At 45.5% G+C, this 13,466-nt stretch overlaps 1 protein-coding gene across 1 annotated transcript in view; it reads left to right on the top strand.

Moving 5' to 3' along the window:
- The first annotated feature begins 339 nt into the window (after window positions 1-339).
- The window catches only part of LOC147439262 (protein PLASTID TRANSCRIPTIONALLY ACTIVE 14-like), a 37,363-nt gene continuing 24,236 nt past the window's right edge, over window positions 340-13,466 (top strand). The window contains exons 1-4 of the mRNA XM_086483992.1: window positions 340-443; window positions 511-580; window positions 1,524-1,629; window positions 1,768-1,965. Of these exons, the coding sequence (XP_086340118.1) occupies window positions 340-443; window positions 511-580; window positions 1,524-1,629; window positions 1,768-1,965 (478 nt within the window). The remainder of the gene's footprint in view (window positions 444-510; window positions 581-1,523; window positions 1,630-1,767; window positions 1,966-13,466) is intronic.

Genomic DNA, 13,466 nt, shown 5'->3' with positions numbered 1-13,466 from the left:
CTTGCGTAGAGGCTCACAAAGGTGCCAGAACCCTTCTTAGGCTACCTAAACCCTCGAAGTAGGTAGAGCTTGTCCACATGCACATAGGGTTAGATGTGCATGTGACAATGTGAGTGACATGTGCATGTGACAATGTGGGTGAGATTGAGACCTGAGATTGATATATGCTATTTTCCCCAGGTACATCTGGGCTATGCTGGGCCTAGAGGGCAATCACCTTTCTTTCTCCTAGACTATGACATATGGGAGTTTTCCAAGGATGGTGACATCCTCCTCCTAGGGGACTTCAATGCCCGGACGGGCAATGCTCAGATAGTCGTCTATGACACTTCAGAGGAGATGCTTAGAGAGCTGGATGTAGGAGATTTGGTGCTTGGTAGACATTCACAGGATAGAGAACAGACAGTACGGGAGACATCTCACAGAGATGGCGACTACTCATGGTCTGGCCATACTTAATGGCCTACAATATTTTCCTAGAGTGGCTGGTTTCACATGCTTTCCACACAGGCATGGGGCCAGTACAGCAGACTATGTCATGACACAACTGAGCTTCATCTCTTGCGTACAGGATTTCACAGTATGACCTAGACCAGTGGGTGTAGCAGTGTCATGCTCTCTTGACACTTTCCGTTTCTTTCATTACAACACAGCCTAGGACATGGCTTCAACATGGAGAACTTGCCTCCCTTCCAACTCACAGGGAATGGGTTTGTGATTCGACCCAGCTATATGGATACACATCTATCTCATGGGTTACGGTGTGCCATTGGTCAAATATGGACATCTTCACACCAACTTGAGATTGAGACTGGTAGATTTAGAGGAATACCAACAGCTAACAGGATATGCCGCCTATGTCATACAGAGCGAGAGACAGAGATGCATTATATATGTCAGTGCACAGTATACGGGATCACTTCCACTGTCTATTCAGAGAGGGCTTCGGACCCTTCTTTAGAGTCATGAGCTACGAGGACCAGAGATGTCTTGGACTGTATTTACTTGAGTTACACAAACATACATTTAGTTTAGTAGGAGATCTGGAGAGAAATAATCCCAAAGACAGATTACGGGTTTCTGCACACAAGACACTGGGTATGTTTTATAAGTTCAAAAGGTTGCTCTCAGATGGTTAAATGTTTTTTTGTTGTGTGACCTGGACTCCAGCATGTTAGCTATTCCCTCTATTGATATAAAGAAGTAGGCTTGACAAACGTGGAAGCCCAGAACGTAAATCCTCTGTTGATTGTATAAGATCGAATTTTCAGAGCTTATGCCTTATAGCCAACGAGGGTTTATCTTAGCGATAAATTGTTTATGAGGTTGAATATATACTGGCTGACTCCTGTTGGTGCTCAATTTATTTCTAAGAATAGTAATCATATTTTCTTTTTAAATCGTTTTCTTGTCAAGCAGGGTTTATTCATATTCTATTTGTTACTTAGCTGATGCATACTTTTTTTTGGTAAAGCATAAAATAACTTGCAATAATTCTAGTTCTATTTATTGGTGTCAAACAGAATGAGTGGGAAAAACTAGAGTTTTCAGGAAATGCTAGGATACACAAAGACTCTTTTCTTTCAGCATTCCATATTGCGGGGCTACATGATGCGTACTACTTCTATGGTATGTGTTTCTTGGCTTGTCTCAGATAGAGAGAGATACTATTGCTCGTTTAAGTGAAAAGCTTATTCATGTTCTAATCTGCAGAATAGTGGATAGCTTTAAAATGCTATCTCATGGATACCTCCTTATGTGCTACAGACCATGCTGTCGATAGTGGGGATGCATTTTTAGATGGTGATCTGCTAGCAGTAGCGCGGAGCTTACCTTGCTGGTCAGAAAAGGATCTTCCTTTTCAACCAAGTGCTGAAAAGGCTTCTGTAAAGGAGCTGGAGGAAGAATGCTTTAAGCTCCTGAAAGCCTACCCCACAAAGTTGGAGCGGGACTTGGAATTGTTAGGTATTTTTTGGTTCCTCATGGGGCGTTTCTTTTACAATTCTTGGCTTTTTAAGGCTTCTGCTAGGAGTATGTGTATCTGGCCTGGCAGCTGAAAAAGGGTTCCTGAAACTGGTCATGCACATCATCAACTGTGGAAGCTTTCAGTTGTTTGTCAGTATGAAGACGAGGCTTAGAATTTGCATTGTAACCTTAAGATGAATTTGCGGTGATCCATGCATGATTTAAAATTTAGTAAGCATTCCCTGCTCATAGCAAATGCTTATAGGAACTGTGACTTAAATGTTACCATGAGTTTTTTATTGACTTCGCAAAAGGTGAACAACTGGCACTGGAGGAAATCTATATTCTTTCTTGGGGAAACATGTCTTATTGATTCTCATGTGCTATTTAGTTTTCGAGGAAAATATATGCAAGCTTGTCAAGAAATTATGACTAAAGAGACATTGGAGAAACGTGGAGGGATGATATAGAAAAGTTATGGTGCTGGCGCATACTTCCATGTTAAGTGATCACTCTCAAAATTGCAGTCATTGGAGACTGGAGATGCTTATGGAGAGGTCAGGTCCTAGAAACAGGAAAACTACTTTCCAACCTGTATGCTTATTTCCTAGATTAGATACTTTTCAAAACTGAGAGGGTCAGTGGAAATGTACTACTGGCTGCCTTGCCAACTAATGGTTATCAGAGTTCAGAGGGCAACTATCTTCTGCTCTTTTCTTGTCTGAATGCCATTCTGCATCTGGCTGTCTGATACATCACTATTCATACCTATAAATCTCTTCATTGGCTGGTGAAGTCTCCCAGATGACATGAGCTCAAAGACCTGAATCTTGATGCACCCAACACTACCTAAGGGAAGGAGAAGCCAATTGAAGGGTCCATAGCCTCATTTGCCTTGGCCGGCATGAAGAAAATATTGGACATGCATGGCAGGTGGTCTCATGCACCAAGCGCCTCATAAGCTGCCATTTTCAGCCAAGGGCAACTCCACTCACAAGCACTAACAACAAACCAGGCAGCCACTTATCAAAACAGCCCATTACAGGCTTAGTCAGAGAGGGAAGGTGTTGATGAATGGCACATTTGTCATGTCCACACACACTTTTTTTTTGGTAAATCTTTCTTGATTAATTTACAAATGGAAAACCTCACAGTGAGGAAAACTATTAGAAAGATCAGTTACAAAGGGCAGACCATAGAAGTGTTCTGTAAATTGAAGGCTCTAAGAGCAAACATAGACGATCTGTAGGATATCCAGGGACATGTCCCCAACATCTAGGGCAAAATGCAAGGATTGCCTAAGTGAAACCTTGAATGAAGGAAAGGATCCGCATCATGGTGATGGAACATTCGAAAATTGCATTGACGCCACAGAGACCATAGAGCCCAAAATCTGACCCATGTGAAGAAGACTGCAAATCATTGAAGGTGGGAGAGTGCCAAAATCCTAGAACTGTTTGTGCAAAACTGATGAGGGGGCGCATACATGCTGATATGCGGTCAAGGAAGGGGCTGGTGAAACGACAATTCCAAAGCTGGTGTCGGAGAGTCTCATTACATGCTGAACATCTGACACAACGAGAAGAGCTGATGTGACGCGCACTAAGGAGAGTTTCAACAGGGAGAACTCCCACCATAGAAACATACGTTCCTTCAGAGGCAAATGCCTCTTCCAAATTGCAGTAACAGCCTTTTTCCACCATTGATCCAATTTATGCAAAGACCATATCGCATTACAATGGTCAGCCGCCAAGACTCGTGCAGGAGAGAAGCATAAGTGTTGCTGGCATAAATGGCAACAAAAGGTGTGTCCCATAAAGTCCAATCCGACGTACGGCATCCATTCGTCAGTGGCGGAATGGGCAGGAAAACAGCCAGCATGTGCTCAAGCGCGCTCCAAATCTGAGGATAATGCGCGCCCAAACCTAAGCGTGCAGTTGCTTGAGAGAAACTAAGCATATTCCTAGAGTGTCAACCACATCATCCACCATGCGTATGCCTCGACAAGAAAGGAAGTATGCCTGGCGTGGCGACTGGTCGACAAGAGTAAGAGAGAATGCCCTACTCCAGTGAATGCTTACCAAGGGTTGCAAATTCCCATTTGGTTGCTGTCTGCCATGCCAAGAAAGATTAGCCATAACGGCTTTCCAAGCAATGAGTAAACTAGAGGCAACGGAGCAACCAAGAATGTGACCGACCATCTTGCCAAACACAATCTCCCAGAGGGAGGCGTGCTAGTGACCAAAGGCAGAAATGGTAACATGCTGACATAATGAGGCAATCATGATTATCCATGGTTGAGACTACTGCGCAAGAGTAGAAAATAACATGGCCTTCCTTGCAAGAGTGTGGCGGCGAAGGCTTAAAATATTAAGCCCCCCAAAACGCTTCGGCATGCATAGTTTCTCCAATGATAACAAATGGAGCCCTTTCTTACGAGAATTAGTGCGCCACAAATGAGATAATATATCGGACATAAGCGATGTGAGGCTAGGACGAGGTTAGTGAAACAACGGCAAGTAGAATGGAACATATGCCATCATAATGCTCTGGACAATTCGGAGCCGAACATGTAATGCTCCCAGTTTCTAGTATTGCAATTTGACATCCAGGCGTTGCATACCCAATCCACTTAGTGAGTATTGGTTACCTTCCAACCAATAGGATACCCCAAGTGCCTTACAATCACATGTGGATCACGAATATCTCTGGGCGACAAAAGATGATGCCAGTCACGTGCATTAAGAGGCAGGAGTTTGGATTTTTGGAAATTGACTTTAAGGCCTGCCACAAGCCCAAACGTATCCAGTGCGTGCATAATCTCTCTCATGCTATCATGGTTATTAGGAGGCATAAGCAACGAGTCATTGGCATGAGCCTGCTTAATAAAGTCACCTCTAGAGGGTAATTGTAGCCCGTGAAAACGACCAAGCAAAGTCAAGTGATCCAAACACAACAACAAGGGGTGAGTGGCAATGGCATACAATAAGGCACCAAGGGGCAACCTTGTGTGACAGAGCATCCGAGTGGCCAAGGGTCAGTCAACTCACCATCAAGAAGGCCAGAAGAGGTACTATGGGCATATAGGAAATATACAACTTGGCTAACTTAGGACCTAATCCAAGGGCCTGTATTATGTCGGCTATGAAATTCTAGTGTACCGTATCAAAGGTCTTCTCAATATCTACATGCATCATGAGAACATCTTGCTGGTGTATTTTGGGATACTCCAATCCAATTAAGACATTAGCCAAATTATCCATGATTTGGCGACGATGGATGAAGCCAAATTATTCATGATTTGGCGACGAGGAATGAAGCCATACTGAGCTGGATGGATACCCGAAAGAAGAGGCTCCTTGATGCGATGTACAATCATCTTAGCCAATATTTTGTATATGACTGGCATAAGAGTAATTGGCCTCCAATGAGGAAACTGCGCACAAAGCATCAGTTTGGGTAATAATTTCAGCAAGCCTTCTTTCCAAATTCTAAACGCCCGATATCGAGTGCGGGTCTACCATTTATCTAGTTTGGGTTTATCATTATGTTCTAGACATACTCCAGTTAATAGGCGTGTATTAGCTCAAAGTTGGAGCTCTTGATAAACATGCTTGACATCCTCTACATCCCTCCGTAAGTAAAGCCTATAGTGCTTGCCATAATCCTGAATGACACATTGCACGTGCATGATGAAACGACACACACACACACACACACACACACACACACACACACACACACACACACTGTGGTACTTAAGAGCTGTTGGTTTATTTATTTATTAACTCTTGAAGATTCACTTCCATAAAAGTCCACACCATGGGACTCGGCCCATCTCTAATACTGGCAAATACGGATTCTTCCTTAAGTTGCACTTCATAAAACTAACAAAAATCCTCCATCATGGCAAGCTGGTTGGATCCATTAAAACATGCTATCACTTTAGTTTACTACCCTATAACCAAAACTTGCAGCGAAGGCGCTAGGGTTTTCTCTTTGCAAACGTAGGCGGCCTCGCTGTCTCAGAAGGGGGTCGTTTCACTCATGCTGATTCTGCTCATTGCTGCGATTTGGCGGCCCACCGCCCTCCTCTATATAAAGAGGTGAGGGCGCTTCTCTGCCCCTCACTTAGCTTTGTTTGTTGTTTTGCTTAGAATGATTTGCATTGTACACTGAAGCATGGAGCTCGCTACAACTGTCACGCAAGTTGGCCATTCTGCCCATGCATATTTCTTTGCAGGCTTTTTTGAAGGCGGAGCATTTTTTACTTTGATGAAACTGCTGTAGATTGTGTTTGATATTGAGCATGGTGTTTTTGCTCTGAACCTAGTTATGATCCTCCATGGTTGGGAGTATATATGATAAATCGTGATATGACATGGTGACTGTGGTAATTCTGGTTATTGTAAGAGATAAAGGTGTCATTATTATTCACTGTTTCCTAATGGCATGAGGTTTACACCGGCTTTTTGAAAGCGGGCTCTTTTCTGCCGCTCTACTGAACCTGACTTTACTATGTGGAGATTAACCAAGCCTACCTTGGTGGCCTAATTGGCTTCAGAATACCGCGTGGATTAATTAATACTGTCTCTTTTTTAGTTACTGGTATTAAGCAGTTTTACGATGATTCGGGTATGGTTCACGAACTATTAACCGCTTGATAAACTTTTGTAAACTGGTTTGATTGGGTGACTACTCTACATTAGCAATGGTTTGTTTTTGGGATTGTTGCTGCGTTACCTTGCTTGGCAAATCTTTTGGATGGTAATCTCACACATTGCAAGGCCTACTGATGACTTTTTAGTACATAGACTTTGTAACCCTGTTGGGTATATGTGGGGGTGGTGTTTTCTATCCTACTATGCTCTGGTTCTTGGAATGGTTTGAGCCCGGTTGCACCATCTTGCTGTACCTACTACCTTATGGACTATACATTGCATTACTAGTAACACATAGACGGTTGGCTGACTGTGTTGTACCCACTACCTTATACATTGCATTACCTAGTAACACATAGACGGTTGGCTGGCTGTGTTGTTCTCTGTCCAGCCACGCTATAATTTTAAATGATATTGGACCCTATTGCATACCATGGCAGCACTTGGACTATACTCTATTCATTTAGGATGTATTTACTTGGACGGATGGTACTCCTTTCATAAACTTTGAGTACTGAGGTGAATCTAACACGGTAAAGCATGACAAAAAACTTCATGGTTCGGCTCATAAACCAGGTTTTTTATCTGGGTTCCTTGAAAGAGAAATATGGGTAAGTGATAGTGGATAATTCAGAGTCCATTCTACCATAATGGACTTCTGACTTAGAATTTTTTGACTAAAAGTTTGAGAACTTTAAGAAGGATTTTTTTTGAGAAAAACTTCTCATTTATACTTCATTTGATTGGGTTTTTAGGAACTGATAAAAATTATTTCCAAAGGGGGGTGGATTCAGACACTTGGATTAGAAGGGGTGATGGCCTTCTAATCAAAATGATATTCTTTTTTCTTTAAACTCGAGTGTTTTATATAAAAAAAACAAAGATGATAACATTTTTCCATAAATCTATGTACTAAGCTTGAAAAGGTTTAAAAAGAAGTTTGTAAGATTGACATAGATAACAAATGGTATAGTCCATTGATACCTGTAAAACACATCCAAGGCTAACTGAATTGTTGTCTTATTTGGTTGGATGCAGGTAAGGACTCTGTCTTATCTTGGAAGTTTTTTTTTGGCTTTGGCAAGCTGTCCTACACTGGATTACACACTCACTTACTATCTGGGAAGTTCATATGTTATTTGAATATTGGAATGAGACCTCATTCGTACAAACATTGTACAAAAATATCATTAAGACCGAGTTGTTTTTGTACTTTTTCTTTTTCCTTCTATTAGTTAATGAAAGCTGCCCGTAGGGCTACAACCACCTCTGCAAGAGAGGGCTACAACAAACATGATGGGGAGACTCTCCCAATGAAAGAACAACATATATACAATGAGGCTAAATCAAGGGATGGGAGGAGGGAAGAGCCACACAGGTGGTCGATAGTGCCATCTGAGCACACCCTGGACAATGGTGTAGAAAGGCCCAGGGTGCCATAGTCGAAGGAAAGCCTCGCGGCGCTCCCGCATGCGGTCGGAGCTTCCCTGTAGTCCCTCAAGCTGTCCTCTGAGAGTATGGATCAACTCTAGCCAAAAGTCACGAACAGTCTCTACTGGCGGCACAGAGCGGGCCTCAAAAATGCGGAAATAGCGGGCCCGCCAGATGAACCAAAGTGTCAGGCCACTTATGAGCTCCCAACACTCCTCTCTCTCACTGCACCACTCCTGTGGAGTAAGCTCTGTAGCAAGCTGGAGTGTAGGACGCCCCCCTGTATCACTATCATCCTGTTGGTGGAAGATAGCTCAAACTGAAGTGCCGTGCCTGTGAGTGGACCAAGCCACTGCCCTCCAAGTGTACTGTCTAGCCGTGGAGAGAGTAGGCATCAGCCGAAGAACTCGTAGCCACACCTGCTGGGCCGAGGGACAATCCCAAAGACAATGACGTTGACTCTCCACCAACTGGTCACATGTTGAACATGCGGCCGAGAGACCACTATGCACAAGCCAGCTCCCTACTGCTGTAGCTCTGTGTGCAACCAGCCACTGAAACAAAGTGACGCGCCTCGGCTGTCTGGAGTCCCACAGCCTCTGCCAAAAGGCTGCCAAGAACTCAACTGTGAGGCCCTCCTCCTGCCAATGACGTGCGGCAGCGGGGCAGGCCTCTCTCTGTGTTGCAAGTATATGACGTCCAAGTCGAACAATGTACTGAAAGAAGGGGACTCCTGGGTGGTCTGCAGAAGAGAAGGGGTCCCTCCATAGCCACTCACCAGGATCCCACTGTACTCGTGCCAGTGGACAACACTCCCAAGCCCATAGCCTCCAGTGTCCAGTCTCCAGAGCGGCTGGGTCAGGGTCTATGACGCAAGTCCTTCCACAGATGCCCACAACTCGGATCCTTTGAAAACCTGCGGGGCCTCTACTGCAACTCGCTGTAATCGTCCTCCACCCTGAAGCACGAGGAACAGGGCTGGGACAGTCTCTGAGCAGGCCCTGACTGAAATGAGAATCTCCAGTTGTGTGAAGGCTCCCATCCACCGGGGTGCTACTGGCTCGAGAGGCGTGAGCCACTCAGTTGGAATTGACTCTGAGATGTCCTGACACATGCTCTGCACCCCTCGCATGCCCTGCAGCAGCTGGAAATCCCGCACCTCCTCTGACAAACCTGTGAACTCTACCCAGTCTCCAAAATCTGCTCACAGCTGCGAAGATTGGCCTCCTGGCCATCTAAGTACAAGGTTGAGTCAGCGGCAAACTGAGCGTCCAATAGCTCATTTTCCCGAATAGGGAGTGCTAAGCCCCGAAGACCAACCTGCTGTGACACCAAAAATTTGCTCATCGCCTCCGCATAGAACAGAAAGAGAAATGGGGCAAGAGGACAACCCTGTCTAACCGAGCGTGTGAGCATGAAGCGCTCACCTCTCCCTCCTGCCAAAAGCATCTGATTGTGAGCCTGTCTGTACAAAGCTGACACCCCTCTGATCCAAGCATCTGAGAAGCCCATCCTGCGGAGAGTGCCCTCTAGAAAGTCCCAGTCAACTCGGTCGTATGCCTTCTCAAAATCGAGAAGAAGAGTCACAAGGTCCTCACCACGGAGCCGTGCCAGGGCAGAAGCCTCCTTGAAAGTAAAGATGTTGTCAAGGATACTGTGTTCCTTGACAAAACCTGTCTGAGTCCCATGTATAAGGCTCTCTAAAAGTGGCTGAATCCTCAAACTCAGAGCCTTGGCAAGAATTTTGTAGGCTGAGTTGACGATGGTGATAGGGCGTCACTGTCGGATCTCATCCAAGGAGCCACCCTCCTTGGGAATGAGGTAGATCAGGCCCTCATTCATGCTGTCAGGCATCACTCCTGTGTGCAAAATGTACTAAAAAGCACTACAAAGATCTAGGCCAAGCAGGTCCCAATACTCCAAGAAAAAGCTGGGAGTCAACCCATCCTCACCTGGACAGCTACCACGAGGAAGGGCCCTAAGATCCGTGTGCAGCTCCTCAAGCGGAAGTGGCATCTCTAGCCTTTGGCGCATCTCCTCTGTCACAAGACATGGCATCTGTGCCCAAACCTGCTCCGTGCATGCATCCTGCCGTTCTGATTGAGGCTCAGCCGACAGTAACTTACGATAAAAGTCAGTAGCAACTGCACGCATATCCTCGGGCTCACAAGCAACTGACCCATCGGGCCTCCTCAACTGAATGACCTTGGCATGCGAGTGCCGAGGTCCCACTGTCTCAAAAAAAGAACCAGTCACTCTGTCACCCACCTGAGTCCACTGAGATGCCTGTCAGTGAAAGGCAAACTCATGACGCCTCTCCTCTGTGCTAGCAAGCTCCTGTCGAGCCTGCTGTAACTGCTCCCCCAACCATGGAGTCTGGACTATCTGGATGTTGCTCCTGCATCCTTTGTAGTGAAGCAATACCTCGTCTAAGACGCTGCTCCGCCTCTCTCGCTGCAGCCCGGCAAGCCAGAGACTCTTGAAGAAAAAAGTGGCTAAGCTGAGCTAGGCCTGAGGCCACTCTGTCTGCAGGTGAAACCTGGCCGTCCATGCCCTCTGACCAAAGAGCCTCTACCCTCTCTTTAAGTGCTGAGTCCAACAAGACCCTCTCTGGGATGCGAAGCATCGTGCTCCCAATCCTCTGCCTGTCTGCCACCGTGAGGATCACTGGTGCATGGTTCGAGAAGGAAGTCCCTGCCAAGATGCCCACTGAACCCCCCAAGTCACTGAAGTGGTCACTAGTGTAGAAGCAATCTAGTCCCAATGAGGATAGATGGTCAGAAGACCAGTGGAAGCCCAACGGAAGCATCTCCTAAAATTTAGGGAACTGCTATTTTGGGCCGTGAAAAGTGTTCGCGTCATTACCTCCGGTATGACTAGGGGAACATTTTATAACTCTGCCGCGAAGTCAACTGGGCAACCGGTCAGGATATTTTTAAGCGGCAAACCCGAAACGAGAAAATGCTTGAAAATGCGCCAAGTGTCACATTTTCGTGAACTTTCCTCTTGCAGAAAAATGGGCGCTGATTTTTAATCTGGGAGAGGCCTCATTTGCATCCTGTCACAGGTTAAGAGCTATGGAGTGCTTCCTTTCCCTCTCATGTACAGTGTGGTGCTAGGAGTGATGCCCTGCACACTACACACTGCTCTCTCTCTCCCCTACGTGCAGTTATGTGATGCCCCACAAGAGGGCTCCTCATTTGACTGATGTACAGTTGTGTGGGTTCATGCTTTTGTGCTGAGGCAAGAGCCTCCTTGAGCAGGAACAGGGGTAGCTAGCTGCTGCTCCAAAGCAGGCACTGGTGAGGGTCATAACCTCACCGTACAGGTGCGAAATCAGCGCTGTGTATGCGCTGTAAATTCACTGTTTTTCAGCCATACGGACGCCAAGACCATTGGGAATCGTGCCCCACTGGCAGAGGACAGTTAGGGGACTGTTTGGGGCTGAAAACAGGGCAAAAACCAGTAAATACAGCGTGCTGAATTTACTGTTTTTGGACAGGAATCAGAGGGTATACGACAGTGCAAGCGAGTTCCAGCAGGGGAATTGGTTTCGCGCAAGTTTTGGGGCTGTTATGCTGCCGAAATTTGGCCAAATCAAATGGTATCTAGGTGGATACACGTGAAGGATTCCCAGGACCTTACCTTGTAATTTACCCTCCTAAAGAATAAAGAAATACCGAAAGGGGCGCCAATTTTGGGGCCTACAGGTTGTCGGCGTCTGCTCGGAGCATTCTAGCTTCCGAGCCGTGTGTGTATTCAAGTGTTAACTCCCGTCGCAGGTTCTCTTTGCAAAGTGCTCTGTGTGTGTGTTTAAAGTAAAGAATTTCGGGTGAAAGCCAACGCCTACCGCCCTACGGGCCGGTTTCATGTCGACCACATCATCCACCGTGAGCACGCCACGACAAGAAAGGAATTAAGCTTGGTGTGGCGACAGATCTACAAGAGTAAGAACTTTATAGAGAAAAACCAATTCTTGAGAGAATCCCTCTTTACCTGCTATTGGCCCAAAGGTTGTTTGACAACCGTAGAGCATCACCTTTTACTACTACCTTGAAATGCCAAACTCAATACACTACTTTAGGCCCAAAAGTAGAGTAAGATACTCCGCCTCATTGTTGGTATGCACCTCCTCCAAGTCGTAAGCTTTGGAAAAAATAAATGTGCCGTGCGGATCTTGATGACCACACCTCCACCTGCTTTTTGTGTTACCTTAGGTAAGCGCCATCAAACCACATAGTGAAGGCCCCTTCCAAGTCAGGTTCCTCTGCTCCAGTTAGTACTTTCCAGGCGCAACGAGTTCCCATCTTGTGGTTGCGTGCCATTCCATGAAAGATGATCCGAAATGGCTTTCCAAGCATCAAGTGAAGCAAAGGTAAGCGAACAACCAAGAATATGACGGATCATCTTGCCAAACACAAACTCCCAGATTGACGTCTACCAGTGACCAAAGGCGGAAGTGGTAACATGCTGACACAATGAGGCTATCACGAAAGTCCAAGGTTGGGATTACTACGTAAGGGTAGGCAATAACATGGTCTTCCTTGCAAGATGATGGTGGCGAAGGTCCAAAATATTTAATCCTCCAAAACGCTTCGGAGTGCAAAGCTTCTCCATTGAGAGTAAACGGAGCCCTTTCTTGCGGGAATTAGTGCGCCACAAGTGAGATAAAATATTAGACCTCAGCAATGAGAGGCAATGACAAGGCCAATGCAACAACGGCAAGTAAAATTGAACATAGCCATGATGATGCTCTGAACTATTCGGAGATGAACATGCAACGGCCATGTGGACAGTTACCAATACTACAATTTGACGTTGAGGGGTTGTTTAACCCAATCCACTTGCTGGGTTGTAGTGACCTCACACACACACACACACACACACTCATCTCTGTAAAATGGACTCATCTCTATAAAATGGAAGAGACGTCTCTGTAGTTATGCTGCTTTTAGTGGCTGTGGAATCTTGAAGAATTGGTAGGGAAGCTATCAGTGGTAAGTACACTTAAGAACAAAAGTGGTCAAGACTAAAGTCACTCAATAGGTGTAAAAGCAGCCAACTAAATCTCCAGCGGGCCCACAGTCTTCAATGAATCTTGCATTTAAGGTGTATCTTCATAATGAAACTACCCCATCTAGTCACAATATAGTATTCCAGATCCTCCTCTCATCGTTGGAAGTCCTACAATTTTTAAACCCTTTTGAGTCATTTTGCCTATCAAAATCCCTTGCAACTATCATCTTGATTGTTGTTTCTTATCCATTTTGAAGCTTCTTTCCTGAAATCAGCCTAGGGGCAGTTTAGTTGGTGTTTACAAGATCTGATTATGATATGATCTGAGCTTCTCCATACTCTTCACGCATGTATGATGCTTCAAAGTTCAGCAAGTGCCAGGATCTTCAAAGG

The sequence above is a fragment of the Adiantum capillus-veneris genome, chromosome 16 (assembly GCF_014529385.1).
Source record: "Adiantum capillus-veneris isolate H3 chromosome 16, ASM1452938v2, whole genome shotgun sequence".
Lineage (NCBI taxonomy): Eukaryota > Viridiplantae > Streptophyta > Polypodiopsida > Polypodiales > Pteridaceae > Adiantum > Adiantum capillus-veneris.
Note: the sequence above shows the minus strand (reverse complement) of the source record. Positions and strands in the feature narration are given on the sequence as shown.